Here is a 25,684-nt window from a genome sequence, read left to right on the forward strand (position 1 = left end):
CAGTACATTGAAGACATGAATGATAGTAGGATAAAAAATTGGAAAGAGAACGAAAATGTTCACACAACTTGAAGAATGTAATCAGTGCCACTGAAGTGTACATGTAGAAACTGATGAAATATTGTTTGTGTTGTTGACTGTATATAACAATAATAACTCAAGGGGGGGGGGAAATGAACAAGTAATCACCTTGGCATACCAAAGGCAACACATACTGAAGTTTGTGATTAGGCAAGACTCTGCACCCCTTTGCAAATGGGTGGTCCAGTAGTGTTAAGGCATGGATTTTTCGTATTTGGAGAGCCAGCCACCACACAACATTTTGTGTATAATGTACTCCAGGACCCCTGAATTTCGTGTGGGCCTTGGGATCTTTCATAGCCCCTGGGAGAGCGGCAAATTTATAAGTAGACACTGCTCCATCACTGGGCATGTCAGATACTTAGCAAAGAAACTGAAAGTAGTGGGAAGACTTTACTTCTTTACACTAGTTAAAACTCTGAAGGTTGTTTTGTGTTTTATAAAATAATTGCCTTTCAGACTGTGTGTGTGTGTGTGTGTGTGTGTGTGTGTATATATATATATATATATATATATGTATGTCCCCATAAGTATTTATTAAATACCTACTGTCATTTATTTATTTATTCAACTATTTATTCAGCAAGTATTCAAGTACCTATGTTATACCATACATTTTGCATACCAAGATAGACATTACCCTGTTAGCAAGGGATAAGGATCTATAAACTAGTCAATGCAATAAAATATACCCACATACAAAACTAAATAAACAGACAAAAAACGCTCTGCCATCTAGTTGATTCTGGCTCGTAGTGATCCCCATAAGCTTTCCAAGGCTGTAAATCTTAACGGAAGTAGATCGCCTCATATTCCTCCCATAAAACAGCTGGTGGGTTTGAACCACTGACCTTCTGGTTAACAGCCCAATGCCTTACAGTGCCACCAGAACTCCTTATGACCAATATAATAAATATATAATCTTATTATAACAAAATAAACAGAAGGAATATTATAGGAAAAAGATCATGAAAGGCTTCATGAAAACCTCTAAGACATTGTGAGCTGGGTCTTAATGGGTGAGGAGCCATGGCTCAAGTGTAAGAAGGAAAGGCACCCTCGGCAGAGGGGAGATGCACAAAGGCCCAGAACATGAATGGGCAGAGATGGTCCAGGTTATGAGGCACATTGCAGAGAAGCTAGAACCTAGGATGGGGATGTGGCTCAGGTCTTTGGAGTAAGACTGGAAAAGGAGATAAGAATTGACCAACAGGTAAGACTTTATGGGTCATATTCATTTTTGACATGGCCCTAAAGGCAGAGGGCACTTGTAGAAGGTTTTAATTAGGGGAACAATGAAATCAGATCTGCCTTATAGAAAACCAACTCCAGCAAGAGGGGCAGGATGGTCTAGATTGGAAGAAACACAGGCAGGGAGACAAGATCATTTCCAGAGAGGACTGATGTCGATGTCTGGTGGCTCCTTTGGTGAGCAGAAGGAAGGATGCTATGGGAGTCAACCCTCAAAGTTCCAGTACTTCATGCCTTCTCAGGTGATAAGCACCATGGATACAAACAATTGACAAGAATATAAATACACACACTCATATTTACATATATACACACATTGTTGTGGTTAGGTGCCATCGAGTTGACAGAGAAGAACTGACCTCTAGGATTTTCTTGGCTGTAATCTTTATGGGAGCAGATCACTGGGCCTTTCTCCCATGGAGCTACTGAGTGAATTCAAACCACCAACCTTCTGGATAGCAGCCGAGCCCTTAGCTGTTGTACCACCAGGGCTCCTATATACATACATATTCATGTGTGTGTATATATATATATATTTATGTGTGTGTGTGTGTGTGTGTATAACATATTCATGTTAATATATGTATGTTCATTTGTATATGTATGTACATTTTAATTTTTTTTAACAATTTACTAACATTATTATGTGCTGGGAACTATTCTAGATACTTCACAAATATTAATTTAATCCTCATACCAACTCTATGCAATAGGTACTACTATTATCTGCATTTTATAGATGAGGAAACTGAAGCACCAAGAGGTTAACTGATTTATTCAAGGTTGCACAGGTAGCAAGTGGGACAGCCATGATTTAAACGAGGCTGTCTGGCTCCAAGTCCACGTTTAGTCTCTTATCACCCCACTGCCTCTCCTTCTACAGAGAGTAAGAGGGCTGTAAGTCACTCACAGCTCCTTGGGTGATACAGATGAGTAAACCATTGGAAGCAGAAAGCTTGAGCAGGATGGGACAGATCTGACATGGAACATGAGGGAGGAGGGAAGATGACCACCAGGTTTTCAGCATGAGTACTTGCAAAGACAGGAAATAAAGGTGGGGGAGCGAGTTTGGAGGGAAAGATAAGTAATTTGGGTAAAGACTTGGCAGGTGGATTTAAAGCAAAGCATGACTGACAGAATTGGCAGGCTTCATGCTTTGGTGGAGGTGCAGGAGGAGAAGCATGAAGGAGGAGGAGGGGATGTTGTGCAGGATTCAGTCTCGGATGAGCGTGAACTGTGGTGAATTCACTGAGTTGAGATTAGAAAGCTGGACCTGAGCAGAGGGTAAAGGCTCAGCTAGGATTTCTCGGTTGTAACCAAGAGAAATTTAGGTCCGAGCTGATTACCTATAGGGATATAGTGGAAGTACACTGGGTCCTAGGAACATCAGGCCTCCTCGAGGCCAGACTTGAAGGTAGTTCTGGACTCCAAGCAGCCCTTGGGACTTCAGCAGGACTCCCTTCAATAGTGGGATTGGCTACTTATTCTCATCATACTTCTCAGAAGAGAGATCTGTTTGGCTCAGAAGTTTCAATCTAGGGTTCTAGCTCTTCAGGGGCCATTCTGATCCATTCAGTTGTAGGTGGTGGTCCTGTGATAGGATCCTTGGCTTGCCCTATCTAACCCTTTATCAGTGGCTTTGAACACGGCATGCAGTGGAGCTGAAAATCTGGAGTGGACATAGTGGTGGTAAAACCATTGCTGCAGAGTCTATTCTGACTCATAGTGACCCTACAAAACGGAGTAGAACTCCCCATAGGATTTCCAGAGCTGTAAATCTTTATGAAAGCAGACTGCCACATCTTTCTCCCATGGAGTGACTGGTGGGTTCAAACTGCCAACCTTTCAGTTAGTAGCCAATCACTTTAACCACTACACCACCAAGACTTCAGTATTTTGTTTTCAGCCTTGTTAGAAGACCTCCTTGGGGTATACAGGAGGCAGTCGGAAACATAAGCCCCTCACAGAGCAGTCAGGACACAGGGACAGAGATCAGAGATCAGAGTTGTCAGCACATGGACCCATTTCCTATAAAACAAGCACTAAGTGGACACATTCGTTGTGCAAAACTCAAACAATAGCGAAGTATACAGTATAGGAAGTTAAAGTCTTTCATCACCTCCTCATCCCACTCCCTTCTCCAAGTCACCACTGCAAATGATTTGGTGTGTTTCCATTTATCCACAGTACCTTCACCTTTGTGAAATATGCATACATCATTTTAGCTCAGTTTTTCCAATAAATGGACTCATATTTTAATGTTCTTTACTCATTTAATAAAATATATTGGAGATCATTCCACTAAGCACCTACAGATCTCCATTATTTCTTATAACAACAGTTAGTATTCTGTTGGGAAGCTCTGGTGGCATAGTTTCTAAGGCATTTGACTGCTAACCAGAAGGCTGGTGGTTCAAACCCACCAGCCACTCCTCAGAAGGAAGGTTGGGCAATCCACTTCCGTAGTGATACCGCCCTCGGAAACCCAAGGAGGGGTTGCTACGAGTCGGGTCCAACTCTACGGCAAGGTTTTTGTTTGGTAGTATTCTGTTGAATAGATGAAATACAATTTATTAATTCACCATCCACCTCTACAGTTAGATTGTATCCAATGATTTTTTTTATTACAAACAATGCTTCATGAACATCCTTGTATATGTGTGTATGTGTACATAAATATGTATATATACACACAAACATACATATTCAGAGAAAACAATGAGATGTATTGACACAATAGCTGCAGCAATTGGCTGAAGCATACCAGTGATAATGAGGATGGCACAGCACAGAGCAAAGTTTTGTTCTGTTAATAAAGTCACCATGAGTCAGAGCTGACTCCAGGGCAACTGCCAACACATATATGTATATATATTTGTATGCAGCCCAGAAATTCCTAGAAATGAACTGGCTTGAAAGAGATGTGCATTTTACATGCTGATGGGCTACATTATACTTCTTACAATAGAGTATAAATGTGTGTGCTTATTTCTCCACTTCCATGTGGATGTTTCTTAAACTATTTTGGGTCATAGACCCCTTTAAGATACTGCTGAACACTATGGAATCTTTTCTAGAAAAATATACAGATGTACATTGTGGTAATTAAGGTTGTGTGTCAACTTGGCTGGGCCTGGTGGCTGAAGCTGTATGTAGTTATTCTCCATGATGAGACTGGTAATCAACTCCATGGTGGCATCTACTGGAACAGCTGAGTGGCTGCCTTAGGGATGTGGTCTGCTTCCAGTGTATAAGGAGAAGTTTTGGGAATGGTCTTGAGCTCTTTGTCATACTTGGAACTGCATGTAGCCAAGTCTTCATTCAGCAGCCTGCCATGTGGTTTGCCAGTCTTAGGGTTGTTCCTGGACTTGAAGCAGTAGCCTGCCATGTTGTTTGATAATTTTGAGACTGTGCCATTTTACTTGTTGATCTTGGATTTGTCAGCTTCAGCAGCCAGCAGCTGTCTGAGTTAAGAGAAGCCTCCAGCTTCAGTGAGCTGGGAGCAAGAGGCAGAGCTACAGCCCAAGGTCGAGGGGCTTTCACCCAGCCCCTATATCTGGCACTTTGAACTTGGACTTCTAACCTCTGAAACTGTAAGAGAATAAACTCCTGTTTGTTTAAAAGCACACATTTGTGGTATGCCTATTAGAGTGACACTAGATGACCAAGATGTACATATCGAGAATATTTTGCATACTGTTTCTGTAGGTTCCCAGACCACCTGAAGACCATCCATGTACCCTCAAGACTTTATATTAAGGAACCCTGAATAGACATGTGTAAGTGTGTCTTGGTCTAGGGCAGTGGGCCTCAATCATAGCTCTACAATTAGAATTGCCTGGGAAGCTTTTCAAAATCCCCATACCCAAAGCCACTTTCCAGACCAATTCAACTAGATTCTCTGGGGACAGGATCTAGGCATCAGTATTTTTTACAAGTTTTCCACGTGATACCTTGATGCAGCCAAGGGCAAGAACCACTGCCACCCAGGAGAGGCCTAAAGAAGGGTGAAAAGAAGATATTTGACAATGGAAAACCAGAGGGAGTACAAGGGACTCTGAGAGATCTCAGACCTGGCTACAGTGTTTAATTTAATTAGTCTGTGGTGGAACCTGGCACTGGTACACACTTTTTCATTGTGAAAATGTTCAAACATACACAGAAGTAGAGAGAACAAACAGCCACATGACCTACGTCAAATACTTCTTAACATTGTGCCCTATTTACTTTATCGGCCTTGAAGCAGGTGAGAGTTGACATTTCTCCCCAAGTTTTCCGTGATGTTGGTATTTTCAAAAGCTCCCCAGGTGATTCTAAGGTACAGCCAGTGAAGAGAACCACGATGCTACGTGCAGTGTTCCAAAGAGAAGAAACTACAAGCAAGAATGTAAAACCAAGCCCGATGCTGTCAAGTGAACTCTGTCATGGCAACCCCCTGTGTGTCAGAGTAGAACTGCTTTGTAGGGTTTTCAGTGGCTGGAAGGAGATCCCCAGGCCTTTTGTTCAAGCCACCTCTTGGTGAACTCTAGCCTCCAACGTTTTGGTTAGCAGCTGAGTTCTCAACCACACCATCCAGGGACAACAGGATGAAGAAAAGTCATGTGTGCCCCCTAGAATTTTCAACTTAGACACAAAGGGCTTCTCAAGTTTTCTGGCCATCGGGGTCAAGAGCACTGACAGTTTGCTTTAGGCTACAGTACAGTAGTCATAGAAGCCTTCAGGAAGACATAGAATTTGGAGCTGAGCCTTATAAATCAAGACAGTTCAGATCAGGAGAAGAGAGCGGAGTTCCCCTGTCAGAAAGGAAAGCTGTTTTTAGGGTGTCCACTCTGATTTAAGTCTCCAACCATAGGTTCCACCATGGGAGTCACAGAAGATTCCTTACCTGGCCCTGCTGAACTGATGGAGGGAGGCTCCACCCTGTCAGCCACTAACCCCATCTTTCTTCCTTCCGTGTGCTGACTCCTCCTTTTGTATGTTCATCCATCTTCTCCTAGACTAAAGCACAACACACTGCATTCCAGTCAATTCCAACTCATAGTGACCCTAAAAGATAGAGTAGAACGGCCCTATAGGGTTTCCAAGGCTGTAAATCTTTATGAAAGCAGACTGCCACATCTTTCTCCCATGGAGTGGCTTGTGGATTCAAATTGCTGATGTTTTGGTTAGCAGCCAAATGCTTTAACCAATATCATACTAGAGCTCCTTTCTTCTAGACCTGTGGTTCTCAAAGTGTGGTCCAGAACCAGCAGCTTGTGATCACCTGGCACTTGCAAATTATCCAGCCCCAACAAAGACCTACAGAACGAGACACTTTGAGGGTAAGCCCAGTACTCTGTGTTTGATAAACCCTCCAGGTTATTCTGACGCACATGGGGTTTAGGACCACTGTCCTCAGGACTTCCAGCCATGTTTACTCCCTGTGTCTGACATTCCCAGCACTTTTCCTCTGGAGTCCTGCCCCACAGAGGGCTAGTCTCATGCCGTGCTGTTGTTAGGTGCCGTGGAGTCAATGGACTATTCATAGAGACCCCATGTGACAGAGCAGAGCTGGCACATGGCGTTTTCTTGTCTGTAATATTTTACCAGAGCAGACGGCCAGGTCTTTCTCCCATGGAGCTGCGGGGTGGGTTCAAACTCTCAGCCTTATGGGTAGTAGCCAAATGCTTAACTCCTGTGCCACCAGGGCTGCTTAGACTCAGGGAAACTATTGAGAATGTTGGGGAATTAAGCTGGGGAAAGATTATGGGGAGTTGAACTTGGAAATTAAAAAAAAAAAAAAGTAAAGGAGGAGCCATGATAACGTGTTGATGAGGGAGGAAAATATTAAAGTGCTGTTAGAGACTGTATTACGCTAGGTTTGCTAGAGAGCAAAACTAGTAAAGCTTATAGATAGATAGATAGATAGATCGATAAATGGCTCACACAGTTACAGAGGCTAGCAAGTCCCAAGTTCCTGGATCAAACATCAAGCTAGAGGCTTTTCCCATCTCAGGCAGATGCAGGGGCTGACAAGCCCAAGACTAGCAAGCAGTACAATGCCTGCTGACTTCGAAAGATGACGAATCAAAGATCACCAGGCAAAAATGGTGGATTGTTTGCTCACAGGGCAGTTGTAGGCAGCACAACGAGATCTAGATCCACAGAAGGTTCCCAAATTTTCCCAGGATGTCCATATATATGTATTGTTGTTGTTATGTGCCGTCAAGTCGGACCCGACTCATAGCGACCCCTACTTGGTTAGCAGTCAAGTGCCTTAGACACTATGCTACCAAAGCTCCTATGCTTTTATATATATATATATAAAAACCTCTAAGGAAACGCCCTTTCAACTGAATGGCTGCTCAGAGCATATACATCAGATCTCATCATGGGACTAACCATATTGCAACTGCTTAAACTACTCAGAATAATGGTACAGCCAAGTTGACACACAACCTCAACTATCACAGAGACCAAATAGCAGAGTTTTAACATTGCACCCTTGACTTTACTTCCCTCTAAAATTACAGTCAAAATTGGTTGTGGAAGAAAAAATAAAGCTGTGAGTGTCCATGTCTGAGGATGTGGTTTCATACTCTTCATTAAACTTTCAAATGAGTTCATGGCCTCAAAATGAATCAGTTATCATTGCTAGAAATAAGCAAGGTTTACTAATTTGTACTGAACAATTTCACATGGGTTTCATCTCTGGATGAAAAATTTAAAAAGAGGCTTTGATTCTGTAGAAAGGTGCTGTGGGGTTGGGAGAGTGACAGATGACAGCTATACCTAGAGCAGATTCTTTGATGTGATGAAAAAATGTGCAATTTTTCACTATAGATTAGTAAGTAGGCACAAGTAGGCCTGTGCTTACCTGGATTACTGGGTAAGTAAGCCTTGTTACTTGCTGAATTAGATAGCCTTTGAGGCAGCATTTTGCAAAGTGTAGACAGATTAGTATTAGAATCTGTCTAAAAATGCACACTTCTGGACTGCCCTCAACACCTCCTAAATCAGATCTCTGCAGTTAGTGCCCAGAAACATATTTTAAACAAGTTTGAAAGGTGATGCTGGGTTATTCTGATGGACTGTAAAGTTTACCAACCTTTGTCTCTGGCTCTAACTCTAAAAGCTGATAATTCAAGAAAAGCTAAATGAACAGTAAGTTTAGAGAGCATGTCAGCCACTAAATCATGGTGCTAAGAAGCACTTAGAATGCCCAAAGTGACACACTGGGAACAACAGCCATAGGAAACATTTCCACCGGTGTGTCAGTGACTATCCATTTAAAAGCTGTATTTATTTTTTTATTGTGATTTGGGTGAAGGTTTACAGAGCAAATTCACTTTCCATACAGCAGTTCACATATACTTTGTCTCATGACATTGACTACAGTTTACCACAATGCAACAGCTCCCCTCCCACTTCCTCCCCATAGTTACCTCTTCCCTGTGTCCATCCCTCCATGCACTCCTGCCCCCTGAGCTGTCTCCCTGTGCATAAGCAGCCCTTCTTTCACCCATGATTGTTCTCTCCAAGGGGTGTATCTACTTCCAAGGGGTGTATCTACTTGAGGTAAATGTTCAACTCATATGCCTGTATTTTGTTTGGCTGGAAACCACAGGTGTGGGTTCAATTCCAGACCTGAAGGGCAGCTAGGGGCCACAGTCTCAGTGGTTCCACCAGGCTCTACCGGACCAGCAAACCTGGTCCCCACCTTCTTTTTTAAAAAAAGTTGTATTTTATAGCAAAGTTTCAGCAAAGAAAACCTGGAATGAGGTTCAACCCAACTTCCTTGAGTTGGATGAAGATTGTTATGTGGATTTCTGTAGTACACCGAAATGGGCTAAATATGAGAAAGATAATGGAAAAACAAACAAAGAAAAACACCCACACTGACCATGTGGGCCTGATGAAGGTTTGCCTTCATCCGACTCAGGTGGGGTATGTTCCTGGAGAGTAGCTCCTGAGTTTGGCCCGCCCTGCCCCCCCTCCTGCCTCTCCCCCTTGCTTGGCAGAGTTCACCAGAAATTCACTGCTTACATATTTTGAGACATGGATTTTGAGATATGTAGTACTTAAAGACTAAACCAAGGGAGACCGAACTCATGGAAATCCACCAAAATGTAAAACGTGGCTTTCTCTGGCTAGTGGAAATAGAACTGAAAAGACTTGGTCTGGTGGGTTGTTAAGATCATGTGCTCTGGAGTCTGATCCTCACTAGGACAGGTTATTTGAGTTCTTGGGTCTCTATTCAGGAGCCCTGGTGGTGGAGTGGTTAAAGCACTCAGCTGCGAACTGAAAGGTTGGTGACTTGACCCCACCAGCTACATCTTGGGAGAAAGATGTGGCAATCTGCTTCCATCCAGTCTTGGAAACCTAATGGGGCCCTTCTATTCCATCCTATAGGGTTACTGTGAGTTGGAATCCACTGGACAGCAATGCTTTTTTTTTGGGAGGTGTGTGTGTTTATGTGTATGTGTCTTTATCCATGTGGAAAATAGGAAAAATCATCACATATACTCATAAAAGAGAATCAAGAGTGTTGTTAGAACACTTGACCAAAGCAAAAAAAGCAAACAAGCCAAGTTGCTATCAAATGATTCCAACTTGGGGCAACCTCATGTGTGTCAGAGTAGAACTGTCCTCCACAGGGGTTTCAGTGGCGGATTTTTCACACGTAGATCACCAGGCCTTGCTTCCAGGGTGCATCTGGGTTAGCAGCATATGTTAAACATTTGTACCACCCAGGGACTCTGACTGAAGCAAGCACTCACTAAATGTTAACAAGAAAGAAAGACAGTGTGTGTGTGTGTGTGTGTGTGTGTGTATATATATATATATATACAATTTCTATACTTTCCAAATCTCCAATGAGCATTTATTGTTTTATAATAAGGAAAGAATGATAAACCACAGTTTGGGGTTTTGTTTTTAATACAAAGAAGTGAGCCATAAAGAGAGTAAAACCAACAGATGGACTCAACTTCAGGGGAATTTGTTTTTATTTGAAATGTGACGCCTGGGGCATCCTAATCAAAAAGGACAGACTCCAGAAAGACTAAACATGAGTAACTGTGAGTCCTTTACTGGTACCAACCATGGCTGGGCTCTGGAAACTCACATCACACAATAGAGGGGTTAGGTCAGGATGTTCCCTACCTCCCCGCTCCTCTCAAAGGCAGTTCTCTTCCATGAGGCTCAAAGTCTGGATTGCCAGCATCAAATTAAAGAAATAGAACAAACCCAGCCCAGAGTTTCTTTAAATATTCAGATAAGCCCTTGTGTCCCTATAAGTTAAATTAAGCTTTCCTAAGAAAAAGTAAGTCAATTAGTTCAAAATGTGGGTTAGTGCTTCTGGGTATTTAAAAGGAGTGTTTTTTTTTTTTTTTTTTTCTTTTTTAGTTCATTTAGAAGCACAGCCACAGGGCAAGTACATACCCACTCCTCAGCTCGTCCTGTGAATTGCTAGGATATATATGGAGGTCCTAACTTCATACAGAGCTTCAAAATATGGTCCATAAACTTTCTCAAAGTTACGAGAAGAGTGGAGTAATGAGCTTTGGCATCTTCTGTGCTAACTCCATGAGTTGGTATCCTTTATCTGCACCCTCATTATCGGTATTCGTCAGAGTATTTGGCATCACTCTGGGACCTTAAGAAGCTACGATTCTGCCCTAACTGAACTTCTTCCTTCAATCTTTCAACAAATATTTTCTGTCTAACCTCAATGAAGCTTGAGGTTGCTTAAGACATTATGAAATGCAATTAAATGTATAATGACACCCATTTGTTCAAATGTTCTAGACACAAAAAACCAAACTTTACCAAAGTACAAATAAGATATTTCTCAAGAAAAATTTCCAGAAGCAATTTCTGGGTCAAAAGATATGAACTAGTTTCATGCCTTTTGAACAGGTTGCCTAACTGCTTTCTTAAAAGGCTATCCCAATTGATATTGGCAATACAAAAATATGAGAATAACATTTTCCCACCATTTAAAAAAATTAGTTTTTTGTTTTGTTTTGTTTTGTTTTGCTAATTTAATAGACTCATTTAATCGAAATGCAGCAAATAGTTTCAGGAACATGTTATGTTCTGAGACAATTTTAAATAGGTCCCCCATTATTTAAAAAGTACCTATTTTGTTACATGACACATTAACATCTATATCTCCTTTTCTACCTTAACTAGTATTGCAATGGCACTGAAAGAAATGTTATTTAATAATAGTTCTAACATCAACTTTAATGCCATATACCCTTTAAAGAAATGACAAGAAGATAAAGAAGGAAATGACCATCATTAATAATTTTTACAGTTGATTTTTAACTGACAACCTTTAAATTTAACTCCTTTATTAACCAAGTGAAATTCCATTAGCAGAATATTATAACAAACAGACTGAGCACACTTTTAGGCTCCATAAAAGCATAATTTACTTAGTCAAAAACTACATTCCCCCTGTACATTACCTGTTTTACAAAACAGCCTAGGTGACTGATAGGTGATTATTAGGTGGAAAGATCAAGAATTATAGTCACCAGGTGGCAATTAGAAAAGAAATATTCCACTCCTGTCAATTACTGTTTTAAGTCCACTCTGACCTGTTTTTTGACTAAGCATCAAAGGAAAAAAAAAAAGTTAATACCCTCCTTGCCCCCAGGAGATGGATGCACAACAGCTCAGGGTTTCTGGAGAAAGGACCTCATTCTAGTCTGGTTGGATTTGTGGGCTTTCTTTTCCTCTCTAAATTCATCATCATTTCTTTAGGACACAAAATGGGTCCCTGCTTCCAGTAGCCCAGACCATGGCAGCACTGATTAAATGGTCAAGTGACAAAGGTTACAGTGCTTCTTAGTTCATTTCTGTTGTGTTCACCTTCCAAGGCATCACCATTCTTGCTTCCCAAGATTCCCAAATCCAGTTGCATACAGGGGTATTTTAATGGTAGGGAATTGTTCCCTTGAAAATTTTCATTTTTAATTTCTTTGGTTCCTAAAGAGATTAAGTGGGTTGTGAGGTCGGACATGCCCCTCCTACTGGGAGACCTGTGTAGCTTTGACCCTAGGGCAAGTGGCAGAATCTTGAGCCTCTCTGGCCTTGGTTTCCTAGTTTATAATCAAGCCTGGAAAATATTACAGACCTAATAAATAATAAGAGCTGACAGTTGGGTGTTTACTAATCTGTGGGATGTATTTAAATGCTTTGTGTATATTAACTCATTCAATTTTTGCATCTATTCTATGAGGTAGGGGCATTATCACCCATTTTATAGATGAGAGAACTGAGACACACAAAAGGTAGCTGGTTACTGGCCAAATAGAACTCAAACCCAGATAGTCTGGTTTCAGAAATGAAGCTTTTAACTATTCTGTTGAACAACCTTTTCATAAGGTTAGTCTCTCCCCATTCATAAATATTTGGTTGAATACTATGTGCCACCCACTCTGCTAAAATATGCAAGAAACTGGGGTTGGCGTGACAGGAATAATCTCTGCACTTATAGAGTTATCTAGCTTTTCTTCCACTTTAGAGAGTTAGATTTTATGGGTTCAATTTTCATCTGAGTTCAAAAACATTACCCAAGATGCTTCTCAATTAAATTCAACTGAATGTATTAGTGCAACCCTGAAACAAACATACATCAAAACAGATTCAGTTTAAATTCTTATTTAACCTCCAGTGTACTTTATGAAAGGAGCCCTGGTGGAGTGGTGCCAAAGGCATTTGACTGCTAATCAGAAGGTTGGCGGTTCAAACCCACCAGCCACGCCACAGAAGGAAGACTGGGCAATCTACTTCTGTAAAGATTTATTGCCTCGGAAACCCAAAGGGGGTCACTATGAGTCAGAATCAACTTGATGGCAGTGAGGTTTGTTTTTTTTTTTTTTTTGGTGCTTTGTGAATCTCTTAGTAAGCAAATCAAGAAAACATGACTTTCTCTTTTGTTTCATGTAAAATCATGAACTAAATAAATACTTTTTCCAGCTTCTCCAGCAAGAAAACACTCCAAACTCCTTGAATTTACCCAGTTCTCTTACTTAAATAGATACTACTATTCCCTAGATTTGCCTCCAGGAGGTTCAACATGAACTCTGCTGGGAGAAAATGGCCCCTCACTATACTTCTGCAGTAACTTTCTATAGTATGTTCTATTAGAAAGGGAATTAATTAAAGGTAGGGAAATGTTAATCCAAAGGAGCCCTATTTTCACTTGCAAGTAATGATATTACCTTGCAGTTAGCATCTTGTCTTTATTTTTAATATAGAAGTTCAGATTCATGATATTTTAGATTTTTCACAAGTTTCTTGCTAAACATAGGATTTAACTAAACGCAGATCCTGTTCATTCCTTCATTCAATAAAAATGACTTGAGTGCCCACCGTCTCCAGGAACCAGCCTGACACTACAAAGGTGTGTCGGTCTAGTAGAGGAAATAGGCAGATAAAGGCAATTAAAATGTAAGTATAACAGGTGATGCTCAAAAAACAGAGGGAGTAAAAATCAAGAAGGGCTAAATATGTTTCTATATGGCATAACCTTTCATAAATTGTGAACTTGAAATGGGGGTGGGTGGGTTATCAAGGGAAAACTGTTTTTCTTTCCAAAATAACCATATTACTGTTTTCAACTATTGTGAAAAATGGAGAAGCACAAGTATATAGTTGATAGTTTAAAATAATGATGGAAGAGACAAAAATGTGGAACATCTTGTTGAAGTTGTAAACATCTTAATATAATTTAAAGAGTTCTGACAGTTAAGTAATTGCAATAAATGTTCCATACAGTATTGGAATCTTTTTTTGTTTTTGTTGTTAATAAAGTAATGCATTCTACACAAGAAATATAGTGTCCTTTCAAAGAGAGACTTGGCAGCCAGCTGTCATTTGTAAATGGTGGCCTGAATGGACATACTGATGTGACAAAGTGAAGTAATCAAGAAGCTTGGCTAATGGGTAGAAAGACAGCCTATCATGCCTCACTACAAACATAAAATGAACGTTTTCTTGGTGATTTCAGTTTGGAATGGAGTGTACGGAAGCACAGGGTGTTTTTCAGGGATCATTTATTAAACCTGGAATTGAACTCCTTTACGCATGCAATTGTGATTTAGTGCTATCAGGTTTTTAAAATTAAGCTACGTTTCTATAAAAAAAAAAAAAAAAAAACTCAGTGCCATCGAGTGGATTCTGAATCACAGCGACCCCTTTTAAGTTTCCAAGGCGGTAAATCTTTAGCGAGGTAGATTGCTCAGTATTCCTTCCGCGGAAGTAGCTGGTGGGTTTGAACAGCCAACCTTCTGGTTAGCAGTCAAATGCCTTAGGCTCTACACCGCCCGAGCTCATTACATTTTTATAAGGAAGGAGAAAAAAGTTATCTGTTTGGATTTTCTGCCTGTTCCTGCTAGTGGGTGGCACATTGTATTCAACCTGAAAAGGTCTTTTCTAATACTTGATAAGTCTCATCATTATGGGCGAAAACTTTGGTAGCATACAGGAAGTTGGTTTGAAACACACATACACATATGCGGAATAATTGGGCCAAGGCATACTTTCCAAGACGCGTTTTTCGTATCTAATTTAAGCTAGGGTCGTACTTATTGTTTACAAACTGTCCTGCCTGCACCTGAAACTACTGCGTTTCCACGTGCGTTAAAAACTTATTTGCAGTTGTTTGTCTTCTGAGTTCTGCTATTCTACCCCCTCCCCGTGCCTGGTTTCTGCCAGTAGAGACCTGCCCCAGGGGTATTTTGTCCTGGGAGCACAAAACTATTTTCTTTTCTGGAAATAAGTTGACGTCAACTGGGAGCTGTTTTGGTTGCTTTGTTTCCCCGAGCGTCAACCCTTACACCGCCTCCGGCAAATTGCAAGCAATTCAAAGCAGCTCGCCCAGAGGGGAGAGGAGTGAAGGGGGTGGACCCCGCCGCCCGCAGAAGTGGGGAGACCCGGACAGCTCTTCGGTTCCCGGGCTGGAGCCTAGGCCCGGGTTCCCAGGCAGAGCTGAGCCTAGCCTTGAGCAAGTGCGGCCCTTGGGTAGGTAGGGCCTGGGGGCAGCCCCCGATAGGTAATCTGTGGGCGTCAACCTGAGTTCTCAGCCCTGCCGAAATTACCCACGCCAGCGTCCCGGTGCCCGAAAACCTGGGAGCATCCAGGGACAAAGCGTCAGTCCTCCGGAAGTAGCCGTGTGCAACTGGCATGTGCGAGCTCGAGTGTGCGGGCCCAAGTGAGCAAACTGACTTAGCTGCCCACCGCCCTGGGCTCCGGGAGATGTGCACGCTTTCCTTATATTTCCGGGGGCGAGCGCCGGGAGGGCAGCTCAGTGGTGGACAAAGCCAGCTGTCTCTCCCGCAGCCCTTCGGGGAGGGTTCTCGAGTCCTGCAACCCTTGGGTCCCTAGCCTCCCGGGACAGCTGTGTGCGCGTGTGTGTTTCCCCTAGGAGCGGCAGGGGCCCGGGAGGCAGGGCCTGCTTTAACTTGTTTTCACACCTGGCGCGGTTTCCCCAGCGTTTCGCGGCGTCCAAGCGAGGACAGATGGCTGGCGAAAAGTGACTGTCAGTTTCCCACTTAGATGTCCCCGCGGCCTAGTGACTTAACTCTACTCCTTTTCTTTCTTTTTTTTTAAAAAAAGCACAAACTGATGGAGGGGTTTCTATTGATGAGTAACATTGAAACGGGCGACTGTTGACCTTACGCCCACCTTCCAACTGCGGAGAATTAGAACTTGAAGAAAAATTCGAAGATGCCCTCGAGGCGCTAGCAAGGCTGTCGCAGAGGAGGGCCAATCTAGCCCCGGGGCATGTTGCTGGGACCCTAACTCTATGGGTTCCTCTCGCCCCTGGGACTTGAAGCTGCCCGGCGCACGACGGGACACTCTGGCTGCCAGAGAAGATAGTTGGGATGCAATGAAAGCTCGGGTGGTGGTCGGGGCTTGGACGCCAAAGAGAAAAGCCGCGATCGCAAGCTGCTCCGGGGGCGCTGCCCCGGGCGGGGACACAGTGGTAGGCGGCGACTCGAGGGCGCGCCCGGAGCCTAGGCGCGCCGGGGGCGGGCGCTCGGCTGGAAGTGGGACAGTGGCTCCTATGGGAAAGCGGGACCCGGCGAGCTCTTTGGCTGCCTTTCCAGTTTCCGAGGTGCCCGCCCCCGCGCTCCAGAGGCAGCGCTGCCCAGAGAGCAAACGCATGGCGGTTAACAAACTTGGAGTGAGAGCGCGCCGGGGATCCGAGTTGCCGGAATTGTTGCGGCGGCGGTGGGGGCGGCCGAGACCCAAGTTCACTTTTGCCGCCCGCCTGCCCGCCAGACGGGCCTCAGGAACAGGGCTTTCTCTTGCTCCAGACAGGAGGAGCGCCTTGCCCAGGGGAGTTGTGTCAGTTTGCCCCGGGGCAGGGAGGGCGGTGGCCAGGGCTTGTGTGGGAGGGGTCCCTAGGGTCTTGAGCGCCTCACCCCGCGTCTCCCCTCCCACACGCCCCTCCCAGGCTTTCTCTCGCGCTCCTTCCCCAGGCTGGCTGAACCGGCGCAGACTTGTCTCAGACCTACGGGGAGCGCCCCAGGTCTTTAATGACAGCTTAAAAGTGGCTGTTGGAAAAGTCTAAAGGGATGAGGCTGACGTGGGGCGTGTTTCGCTCCTTTGAGAGAGTCGGAAGAGAAGCTGGGAGCCGCGCGGCTGGCCTCAGGCCCCCGCGCCTCGCCGCCAGCAAGTAGGTGGGGGAGCAGCCGCCGCCAGCCCCATCGCGCTCCCAAGCCTCGCCCGCTGCGCCCTGGCCGCGGGCGCAGAGAGGGTGCGGGGCCTCGCCGTGCCTCCTCCACCCTGCTCATTAACCTGCCTGCTCCGCTCCGCTCCGGGCGGCCCCAGACACAGGCTTCTCGCAGCAGCACCCGCAGCCCGCCCGGTGCAGCCACCGCCCGGAACCCCCGGCTCCGGGGGGCAATGAGGGGGCGGTGGAAGGGGCACTGCTCCTTCGGCATTACTTAGAGAAGTGAGACCGCCCCGCCCTCCCGCCGGCCCTCCCTCCCGCCCGGGCCCGCGCGCCACTCCGCCAGAGGGTAAGTTGGGAGTGTTTCACCCCCCACCGACAGCTCTCCCTCCCATTCCTGTTTGTTTTTCCTCCAAAGTTTTCTGAGAAGTGCGTGCGGGCTTGGGGAGCCTCTGTCCTTTACCTTCTCTCTAACTTACTCTCACTTCCCTCCCCTTCATCCCCTGCGCGCCTTTGCCCCTTCGGAGCACCGCTCCAAAATGACAATTGGAGCGCGGCTCCTTTAAGAGCCCGGCTTTGCCTCCCGGTAGCTGAAGGTCATTAAACACAAAAGCTCTCAGCGCTGCGGTCCAATATAGCGCATGCGCCCTGCCCGAGGACTGGCAGAGAGACGGCAATATGGCGAGAATGCCTGGCAGCGGGGATTGTAACACCAGCGCGGGCGGCAGCGCCAGCGCCGCCGCCGCCGCCGCCGAGAACAATGGGGAGCGGGGCGAGGGCGAGCGTGGTGCGGGGGCCCGCGGCCGCCGCCACAGCCGCCCGCACTACTGCAGCGCGGGCGAAGAGGAAGAGGAAGAGGAGGAGGACGACGAGATCCAGGAGGTGCAGATAACGGGGGACGAGGAGGAGGACGGAGGCGGGGGTCTGGAGGAGGACGAGGAGGAGGAGATGGGTCTGGACTGGGACGAGCCCCTGGAGCCCGAGGACTCGGCCGGGGAAGAGCTGGAGCCAGAGCCGGTCCATATGATCAATATGGACCAGAGTGCCGCGCTGGAGCCCGAGGCGCCGCCGCGACTGCTGGCGCCCCGGGCCCGCGGCGGGCCGACCGGAGACGGCGCCGAGCTGGACCCCGACCTGCTGCAGCGCCCCGAGCGGGCCCGGCTGAGCGAGAATACCCGGCTGGCCACCCGCTACGCCGTGCGCATCTTCCGGGAGTACCTGAGCGAGAAAGCGCAGAGCCCGGACTTCGAGACCATGGACAAGGGGGCGCTGTGCCGCGTGCTGCGCTCCTTCTACGCGGAGGCCCGCTCTAAGAGCGGCCAGCTCTACAGCAAGTCGTCGCTCATCAGCATCCGCAGCTCCCTCAACCGCTACCTCAACGAGCCCCCGTACTGCCGCACGCTCGACCTCACTAAGGATCCCGAGCTGCGCAGCGCCAACCTGACGCTGGCCGCGGTCATCCGCAAGCTCGAGGAGCAGGGCGCGGGGCCGGTGGTGCAGAAGCAAGCCATCACGCGCGCTGACTTGCGAAAGCTCTACACCTCCAGCGTCTTTAGCACCAACACGCCCTTCGGGCTGCTCAACAAGGTCTGGTTCGAGACGTGCATGTACTTCTGCACGCGCGGCCGCGAGAACCAGCGCGAACTGGAGGAGGACTCTTTTGGGCTGGCCATGGACGAGGACGGTCGCAAGTTCGTGTACTTCAAGTCTCTCGGGCCCTACCACAAGTCGCGCTCGTCGTCGTGGAGCAAGAAGCGCGCCGAGAGTAGCGACGAGGAGAACTTGCCCCGCATGTACGAGACGGGCACTGAGTTCTGTCCTTACGCCAGCTTCGTCAAGTACCTGTCGAAGCGCAATCCGCTCTGCAAGGCGTTTTTCCAGCGGCCCCGGGACCACTGCAGCGAGGGCGATGTGACCTGGTACGAGAACAAAGCGATTGGCAAGAATTTGCTGGGCACCAGGATGCAGATGCTCTCCAAGGCGGCCAAGCTCTCCAAGACCTACACCAACCACTGCATCGGCGCCGTCTCCATCGCCACGCTCAACAGCATCGCGGGCATCGGCACCAAGCTGGGCTCGCCCGCCCCGCAGGGCTGCTACGCTGATGCTCTGAACGGGGCGGCTCGCCACCACTCCCACCATCCCCCCCCCCCACCCCCCCCCCCCCCCCCCCCACTCCCACCACCACCGCCCCCAGCCGCCCTCGCTGGGGAACACCTATATCCTCCCCAAAGACAACCAGGTCGCCGCCGAAGTGAAATCCGAGGCTGCGCCCAAGCGCGCCCTGTACGAGCCGGTGTACCGGTCTGGGGAAATCTGCGGCCCCTCTTCCCCAAAAAGACTTTGTATCCGCCCCTCGGAGCCTGTGGACGCGGTGGTGGTGGTTTCGGTGAAACACGACCCCCTGCCTCTTCTTCCAGAAGCCAATGGGCACAGAAGCACCAATTCTCCCACAATAGTTTCACCTGCTATTGTTTCCCCCACCCAGGTAACCAAACCAAACTCTATGCATGAAATGTTTCTCTGGTGCCACGTCGGGCCTAACTTTTGTGTTAATGCAGGTCTGGGCTTGGGGAAAGTTTTAAAAAGTAGCAAATACACTGAAACCCATTTGATTTCACCCTTAGAAACTTAACTTTCTTGGCGGTTTCCAGGAAAGTTTTATACCTAGCCTTAAGATGTGAGAGAGGACATGCTCCCTAACAAGTTAATGCTGCACCGGACGCTTAGAACAGAAGTTGGCAGGATAAAAGGGTCAGCTCAACCCTTGCAGCAGCTGGCCTTTGAATGCACGAGTTTAATAAGGAAAGGAGTGCAGGAACAGTATAAATGTAAAGGAAGCAATTATTTTAAGTATCCTTGATGAATACAATAACTATTAAAATACTGTACCACATAGTCTCTGTAACTTAGGAAGATAGAAAATGTTATATAAATTATTAAAAAGAAAACATGCCAATACCACTTCCTGTAGCTTTCCTTTATTTTTTAAAGAAAACTGGGCTGAGAGTGGAGAGGCTGGCAGTTGATGCCAATTTACACTGTAACATGGTGAAGTTTGAGGTGTCATTTCCATAAACTGAAGCCACTTAAAGTTACTGATCAGATGGAAGTGTGATATCTACACTGCCAGTTGGGCTGTGAATTGCAGTCCAACAATAAGCCCTGAAGTATTGCTGCCTATTCATAGTCCTATGGAGCTCCCCATCTAGGTAGGCCAATAAGAATTGGGGAGATAGATAATTAATTAAAGCAAGCAGCCTGTGAGAGTGGCAAGAACACCAGAGTCTCTCCCAGAAGCTATCCATATCAAAGATGAGCAAACTCAACACTAAAATTATTTAATTCTAAGCAGTGACAAAGTGTAGGTCAAGATTGGGAGCTAAGGTAGAAGCAGCTTATCTTACTGTTTTTCCTGGAAGAATGTATTCATGAGTATTGTTAAGACTATATATATTTTGTGACTTCTCTGAGAGGCAAAAGCCAGAGGACTTTGGGAACTATGCTCTATTCTGCAGGCAGAAGTAACCACTGGAGGTTTTACAACATTTTTTTTAAAAAAACCTTCTTATTGTGATTTGGGTGAAAGTTTACAGAGCAAATTCAGTTTGCATTCAGCTCCTTGTAGTCACGCGAAAGTGGGAATTTCTACTCTTTAAATCTGGAGGTGTAGTGCAGGCCCTTCTTGGAACAGATGTCAGGTACTTCTGTGCTTTTTGCAAAGTGGAAATTCCAGTTCTGGACAAACCGACCCTTCAGACGAATGGGCAAAACTCAAAGCCAACTGAGAAAGGGGCTGTGAATAGTAATATAAACACCAAAGTCTTCTCAGATACACAAGACCTGTAGTCTGTGTGTCTTTCTGTACTTCTACTGTGTGTAGAGCGTTTTAAGAATGGAGAGGGGAAATATTTCTCCTCTTTGGCAAATTATGGTTTTCTTTTTCTCTTAAAATGCCCTAGTTTAGAATAAACCAAAAACCAAACCCTTTGCTGCCCAGTCAATTCTGACTCATATGGATCTGTAGGACAGAGTAGAACTGCCCTATAGGGTTTCCAAGTCTGTAAATCTTTATGGAAGCAGACTGCCTCATGTTCTTCCTGAGGAGTGGCTGGTGGGTTCAAACCACCAATCCTTTGGTTAAGCAGCTGAGTGCTTAACCACTGTGACACCACTTGATTAAGTGTTAAAAGCCTAAGAAAATTTATTTAAAGTGTATATTTTTTTGGACTAATAATGAACCAGTTGTCTGTGGCATCTATTGTTTTCTTAAAACTGGTATCATATAGAATCATGACAGAATTCCATGAAAGTAGGTGGTTTTGTTGGTTTGGTTCTAAAAAATGAAATCTCTCTGTCAAAATATTTTATTTTAACTGAGCAAGATAAATCAATTCTGTACAACAGTATACTGATTCACTCTGCTTGAGTTATTGTCAGGTAACTCTCAAGTTAAGTATAGACTTGAGTGTCCATAGGTAAGTTTATGATTATAATGGCTCTCAAAAATTACCTTGGCTAAGTTGCTTTTAGTTAAAACTCTACAAAAAATAGATCTGTTTGCATATTTAGTAGTCAACTTTCATGCATAGTGTTTTACTCATGTTATGAAGTTTAAAGGAACTCCTATAGCACTCCTGAATTCAGTCTAAATATGAAACGGATGGGTGTTTTAAAGTGGAAAGCTGATACTAAACTTTCCTGTTGTATTTATTAAAGTCACTGTGAAGAGCCAGGTCCAGGGCATTTCCTGGGGATTAATGACTGGCTGGGGTTACTGGCCCAAGGCGTTGCTCTAGGTCATTAATCCCCAGGAAGTGCCCTGTGTACCTTGAGCCTCAGTCATTACAGTATTACTTAATTATAAACATAGGCTTTCTAACCTTAATACTGATGGACCTCATCAAGTGCTGTCACACTGAATGCCACTGTTGACCGTATTATTAGAGACTTCTGGGTAGTACAGAGGTCACCCACCACTGCTTTTATTCTCTTCTAACATGACAGGTTTCTCAGAATATAAAAAGTCCAGGACATTAAATGCATTTACTTTCATCACTTCTTGAGGGTATTAATGAGCATATTATATATAGGATGGATTGAAGAATGAATGGCTGGACGAAGGTTACGGAATTTGTGATTTTTACTTGTGAACTATTTTGATTTGTTTTTTTGGGGGGTGGAGGGTGGTTAGTGATGTGGTGGTAATGGTTGTTTTATAGGCTCACTCCTTAATTCTCTTGAATAGGTGTGTTAAAAGTAAAAAGGTAGTTTTAGTTCTCTCTTTTCTCACATAGCTGTTGTGATCCAAGATGATGTAGTTAATGGTACTGGTACACCTCCCGGGTGAAGGTTATGTGGTGTATGTGAACAGGTTTCATAACCGCACCTACATCTGCACAGCTGTTCTCTTTGCATGGAAATAAAGTATTTTTCTGACTCAGAACAATGCTACTTAGATGGATGGTAGAAATTTGTAATTTATCATTTACAGAGCAAAAGAATACTAATAGAAGTTTAGAGTCTGAGTGTCGTAGTTTTTATAGCTCATGTCTCTCTCTAAGACCAAACAAAAATGAGCCCTTGATTACTTGAAGCTTTTCTAAGCTTGGGACAAAGGCATCTTTAGTTGAACTTGTTTAGCTACCTCTCTCTCCTGTGAAGCAGCTGGTGGATTTGAATGTCTGACCCATGGGTTAGCAGTTGAGCACTTAACCACTGTACCACCAGGGCTCCTTCTTTGCTTAGCCCTAACCCAGGTTATTTCCAGAAATACTTTTAAGGGATTCTACAAGTAGAAAATTTTTTGGCTGAAAGATTGTGGTGTCTATATTGCATGTCCATTTTTCGGTTTGGTTGTCTTTTCTGTGGATCAGACTCGGTCCTTACAGGTTCTGAGCTGAAAGCAAGAGCAACCTTCTGAGAAGCCTCTCACGATTGTTCATGACCTTAATCTTTGAGGAGATGGTTACCGCACTGGGAAACCAGCTTTGATTCAGATGCTGTGATGGGAAGAGAAAAAGCATCTACTAAAGAGACAGACAATGAATTTTACGTGCTGTTGAAATGATCACTAAAGTCCTCTTTTGAATTTGACAGTTACCAGGGAAGCATGTACTCTATTCCTTAAAGAGGCACTCAGCCTTCTGTGAACATGAAAAGAATAGTGTATTTACCACCTGTAGCAGTGGTAAACCAAACCAAATTCACTGCCTTGGAGTGGTTTTACGACTCATAGTGACTCCTCCTTGGGTTTCCAAGGCAGTATCTTTACAGAAGTAGGTCGCCCAGTCTTCCTTCCAAGGAGCAGCTGGTGGGTTTGAACTGCCAGCCTTCTGGTACACAGTCAAAGGCCTTAGGCGCTATGCCACCAGAGGCGCCTATAGCAATGATAACAATGTAATATTTTACAATAGTTACTTGAAGCTATTAGAGTTAAATGCCTTGTTCAAAACTAGTATTTTCTTCATTTTTAACATTTGTGATGACATTCCTTTTTCTACTGCAGGAATGTTTGCTCTCCTTTACAAAGTTCAAATTGGTGCAGAAATGAAATGTCAATAAGTATGTAACTTTTTCATTCATTGAGAAAACCATTTCTGAGCTCTTTTTTGCTTTTGTATCAGGAATCTTTATAAATAAATCAATTTTCTATTTGTCAAGTAGTATTACTGCCAAGATTTTGGCCTTGTTAAGTATTTAAATGAGATCAAAATAAGGAAAGTTAGAGCAAAATAAGGAAAGTTAAAAGATGATATAGTCAATATTTTGCAACATTCATTCCAGGAAAGAAATCTGTATTTTTTATTCTCGTATGTTAGTATTACAATTAGTATTTGAGGGTATTGTTTTAGATTGATATAAGCTCATACCAAATGTCAGTTCACTATCTGTTATATCTGATTCAGGAAATAGAAAAAGAACTCTTTGCTACCAGATGAAAAAGTGTGGATCTCATTGTTCTAAAACTTCAATCTCTTTGTAGCATCCTAATTTTAAAATCTGACTCCCTGGACAAATGTCTCCTAAAGGCTATCCTCTTGTCATTTCCAAATAGATTTCAAGCCCTTCTTCTCATTGGACCCTTAGTTGTATGTGGGCCTGTTAGGCAGGGTTCTCACCTTGGCCTTGGCCAAACCAGCCAAACCAAACTCATTGCCATCCAGTTGATTCCAATTCATAGTGATCCTCACTGGGTTTCCCAAGCTATAATTCTCTACAGAGGCAGACTGCCTCATCTTTCCATGGTCGAACCACTGACCTTTTGGTGAGCATCCAAATGCCTTAAACACGGCACCACCAGAGCTCCTTGGCCTAGGCCAGTTAAAGCTTACTAAGAAATTGAGTTTTAAGTTCCCTTTTGGTGTGTTAACTTCTGTTTCAAAAGCGCAATTGTTGTAGGAGTTCCTCTGAAAATCTTAGGACCAGACATGTAAACGTGTAATCTGTGTATCAGTCATATGCTAGAGCTTTTGCTTCCAGAACTTGTTTTACTCTTCTTAATTTGTCACTTAACACACTGTACCAATTACTCAAGGTGCACTTTTAGAGATTTATTTAGAAAATTTGTGTAAGGGGTAAGGACAAACCAAACCAAACTCAACTGCCATCAAGTCTATCCGACTCATAATGACCCCTCCTTGGGTTTCCAAGGCAGTATCCCTATGGAAGTAGATTGCCCAACCTTCCTTCCGAGGAGTGGCTGGTGGGTTTGAACCACCAGCCTTCTGGTTAGCAGTCAAATACCTTCGGCACTACGCCATCAGAGAGAGCTCCTTAACTGATAAGGTAGGGGGAATTAATTGGCCCCCAAAGATACTGACTTTGATAACCTAAAATGAAAGAAAATGTAGCTTTAAGATTTGAAACATTGTATTGGCAAACTTTTTTTATTTAACCATAGTGATGTTTTTTTAAGATACTGAATTCAGTTCAGCCATTGTTAATTGAGCATCTGTCCACGTGGTAAGCGCTGCCAAGCAGAACAGGAGTCAGCTCTTGCCCTGGGTCGGAGTTTGCAGAGTGGAGGCAAGTTAGTGGACTAATTTTCTGCTTGATACGTGAACATCAGAATGGTAGCAATGAAGTTTCTGAAAGCTTTAGGGTCTCCAAACTGCTCTTGAGTTTTCAGGTTTATGAAAGGGTTCTCTTTGCCTGCTTTTCTTCTTCAAGAGAGGATGGGATCTGAATAGGGTCTCAAGTCTTTATAGCAGAATGGACTTCTGTATGATCTAGAAGTAAATGGAGTATAAGTCGCTTGACATACCTCACTACAGCAAGGCTGTGATTAAATCTCAACATGAGGCTTGATTATCAAATGCCTGTGGCTGTGAACTGAATAACAGACCTCACTATACCCACTAATACTATTGCAGGCCAGACTTAATTAGACATGTTTTGGGTTTTCAATAATTCTTCAAGTCCTTCCACTAGACACTGTGTTCACAGTCAGACTTCATTCCTTGCAGGTTGTCCTTTAAGAATCTGATGGAGCCTTTTCTTTCTCTTTAAAAAGTCATGTTCATATATAACAGCAAACTTTCATTAGTGACTGATCGTTTTTATTTGGATCACATTCTAAATTGTCCCCACGTCTTGGATAACAGAATTTTCAAAAATACTGAAAGTAGAAGATGTCTTAAATTGTAATTGTTATAAACCTAGGGTGCTCAGCTT

At 44.4% G+C, this 25,684-nt stretch overlaps 1 protein-coding gene across 1 annotated transcript in view; it reads left to right on the forward strand.

Moving 5' to 3' along the window:
- The first annotated feature begins 17,686 nt into the window (after window positions 1-17,686).
- KCTD1 (potassium channel tetramerization domain containing 1) overlaps window positions 17,687-25,684 on the forward strand; it is a 130,024-nt gene continuing 122,026 nt past the window's right edge. Inside the window, 2 exon segments of the mRNA XM_007935565.2 lie at window positions 17,687-19,150; window positions 19,152-19,496. Of these exon segments, the coding sequence (XP_007933756.1) occupies window positions 17,687-19,150; window positions 19,152-19,496 (1,809 nt within the window).

The sequence above is a fragment of the Orycteropus afer genome, unplaced genomic scaffold (genome assembly GCF_000298275.1).
Source record: "Orycteropus afer afer isolate SDZICR_OR568_19922 unplaced genomic scaffold, OryAfe1.0 scaffold00030, whole genome shotgun sequence".
NCBI lineage: Eukaryota > Metazoa > Chordata > Mammalia > Tubulidentata > Orycteropodidae > Orycteropus > Orycteropus afer.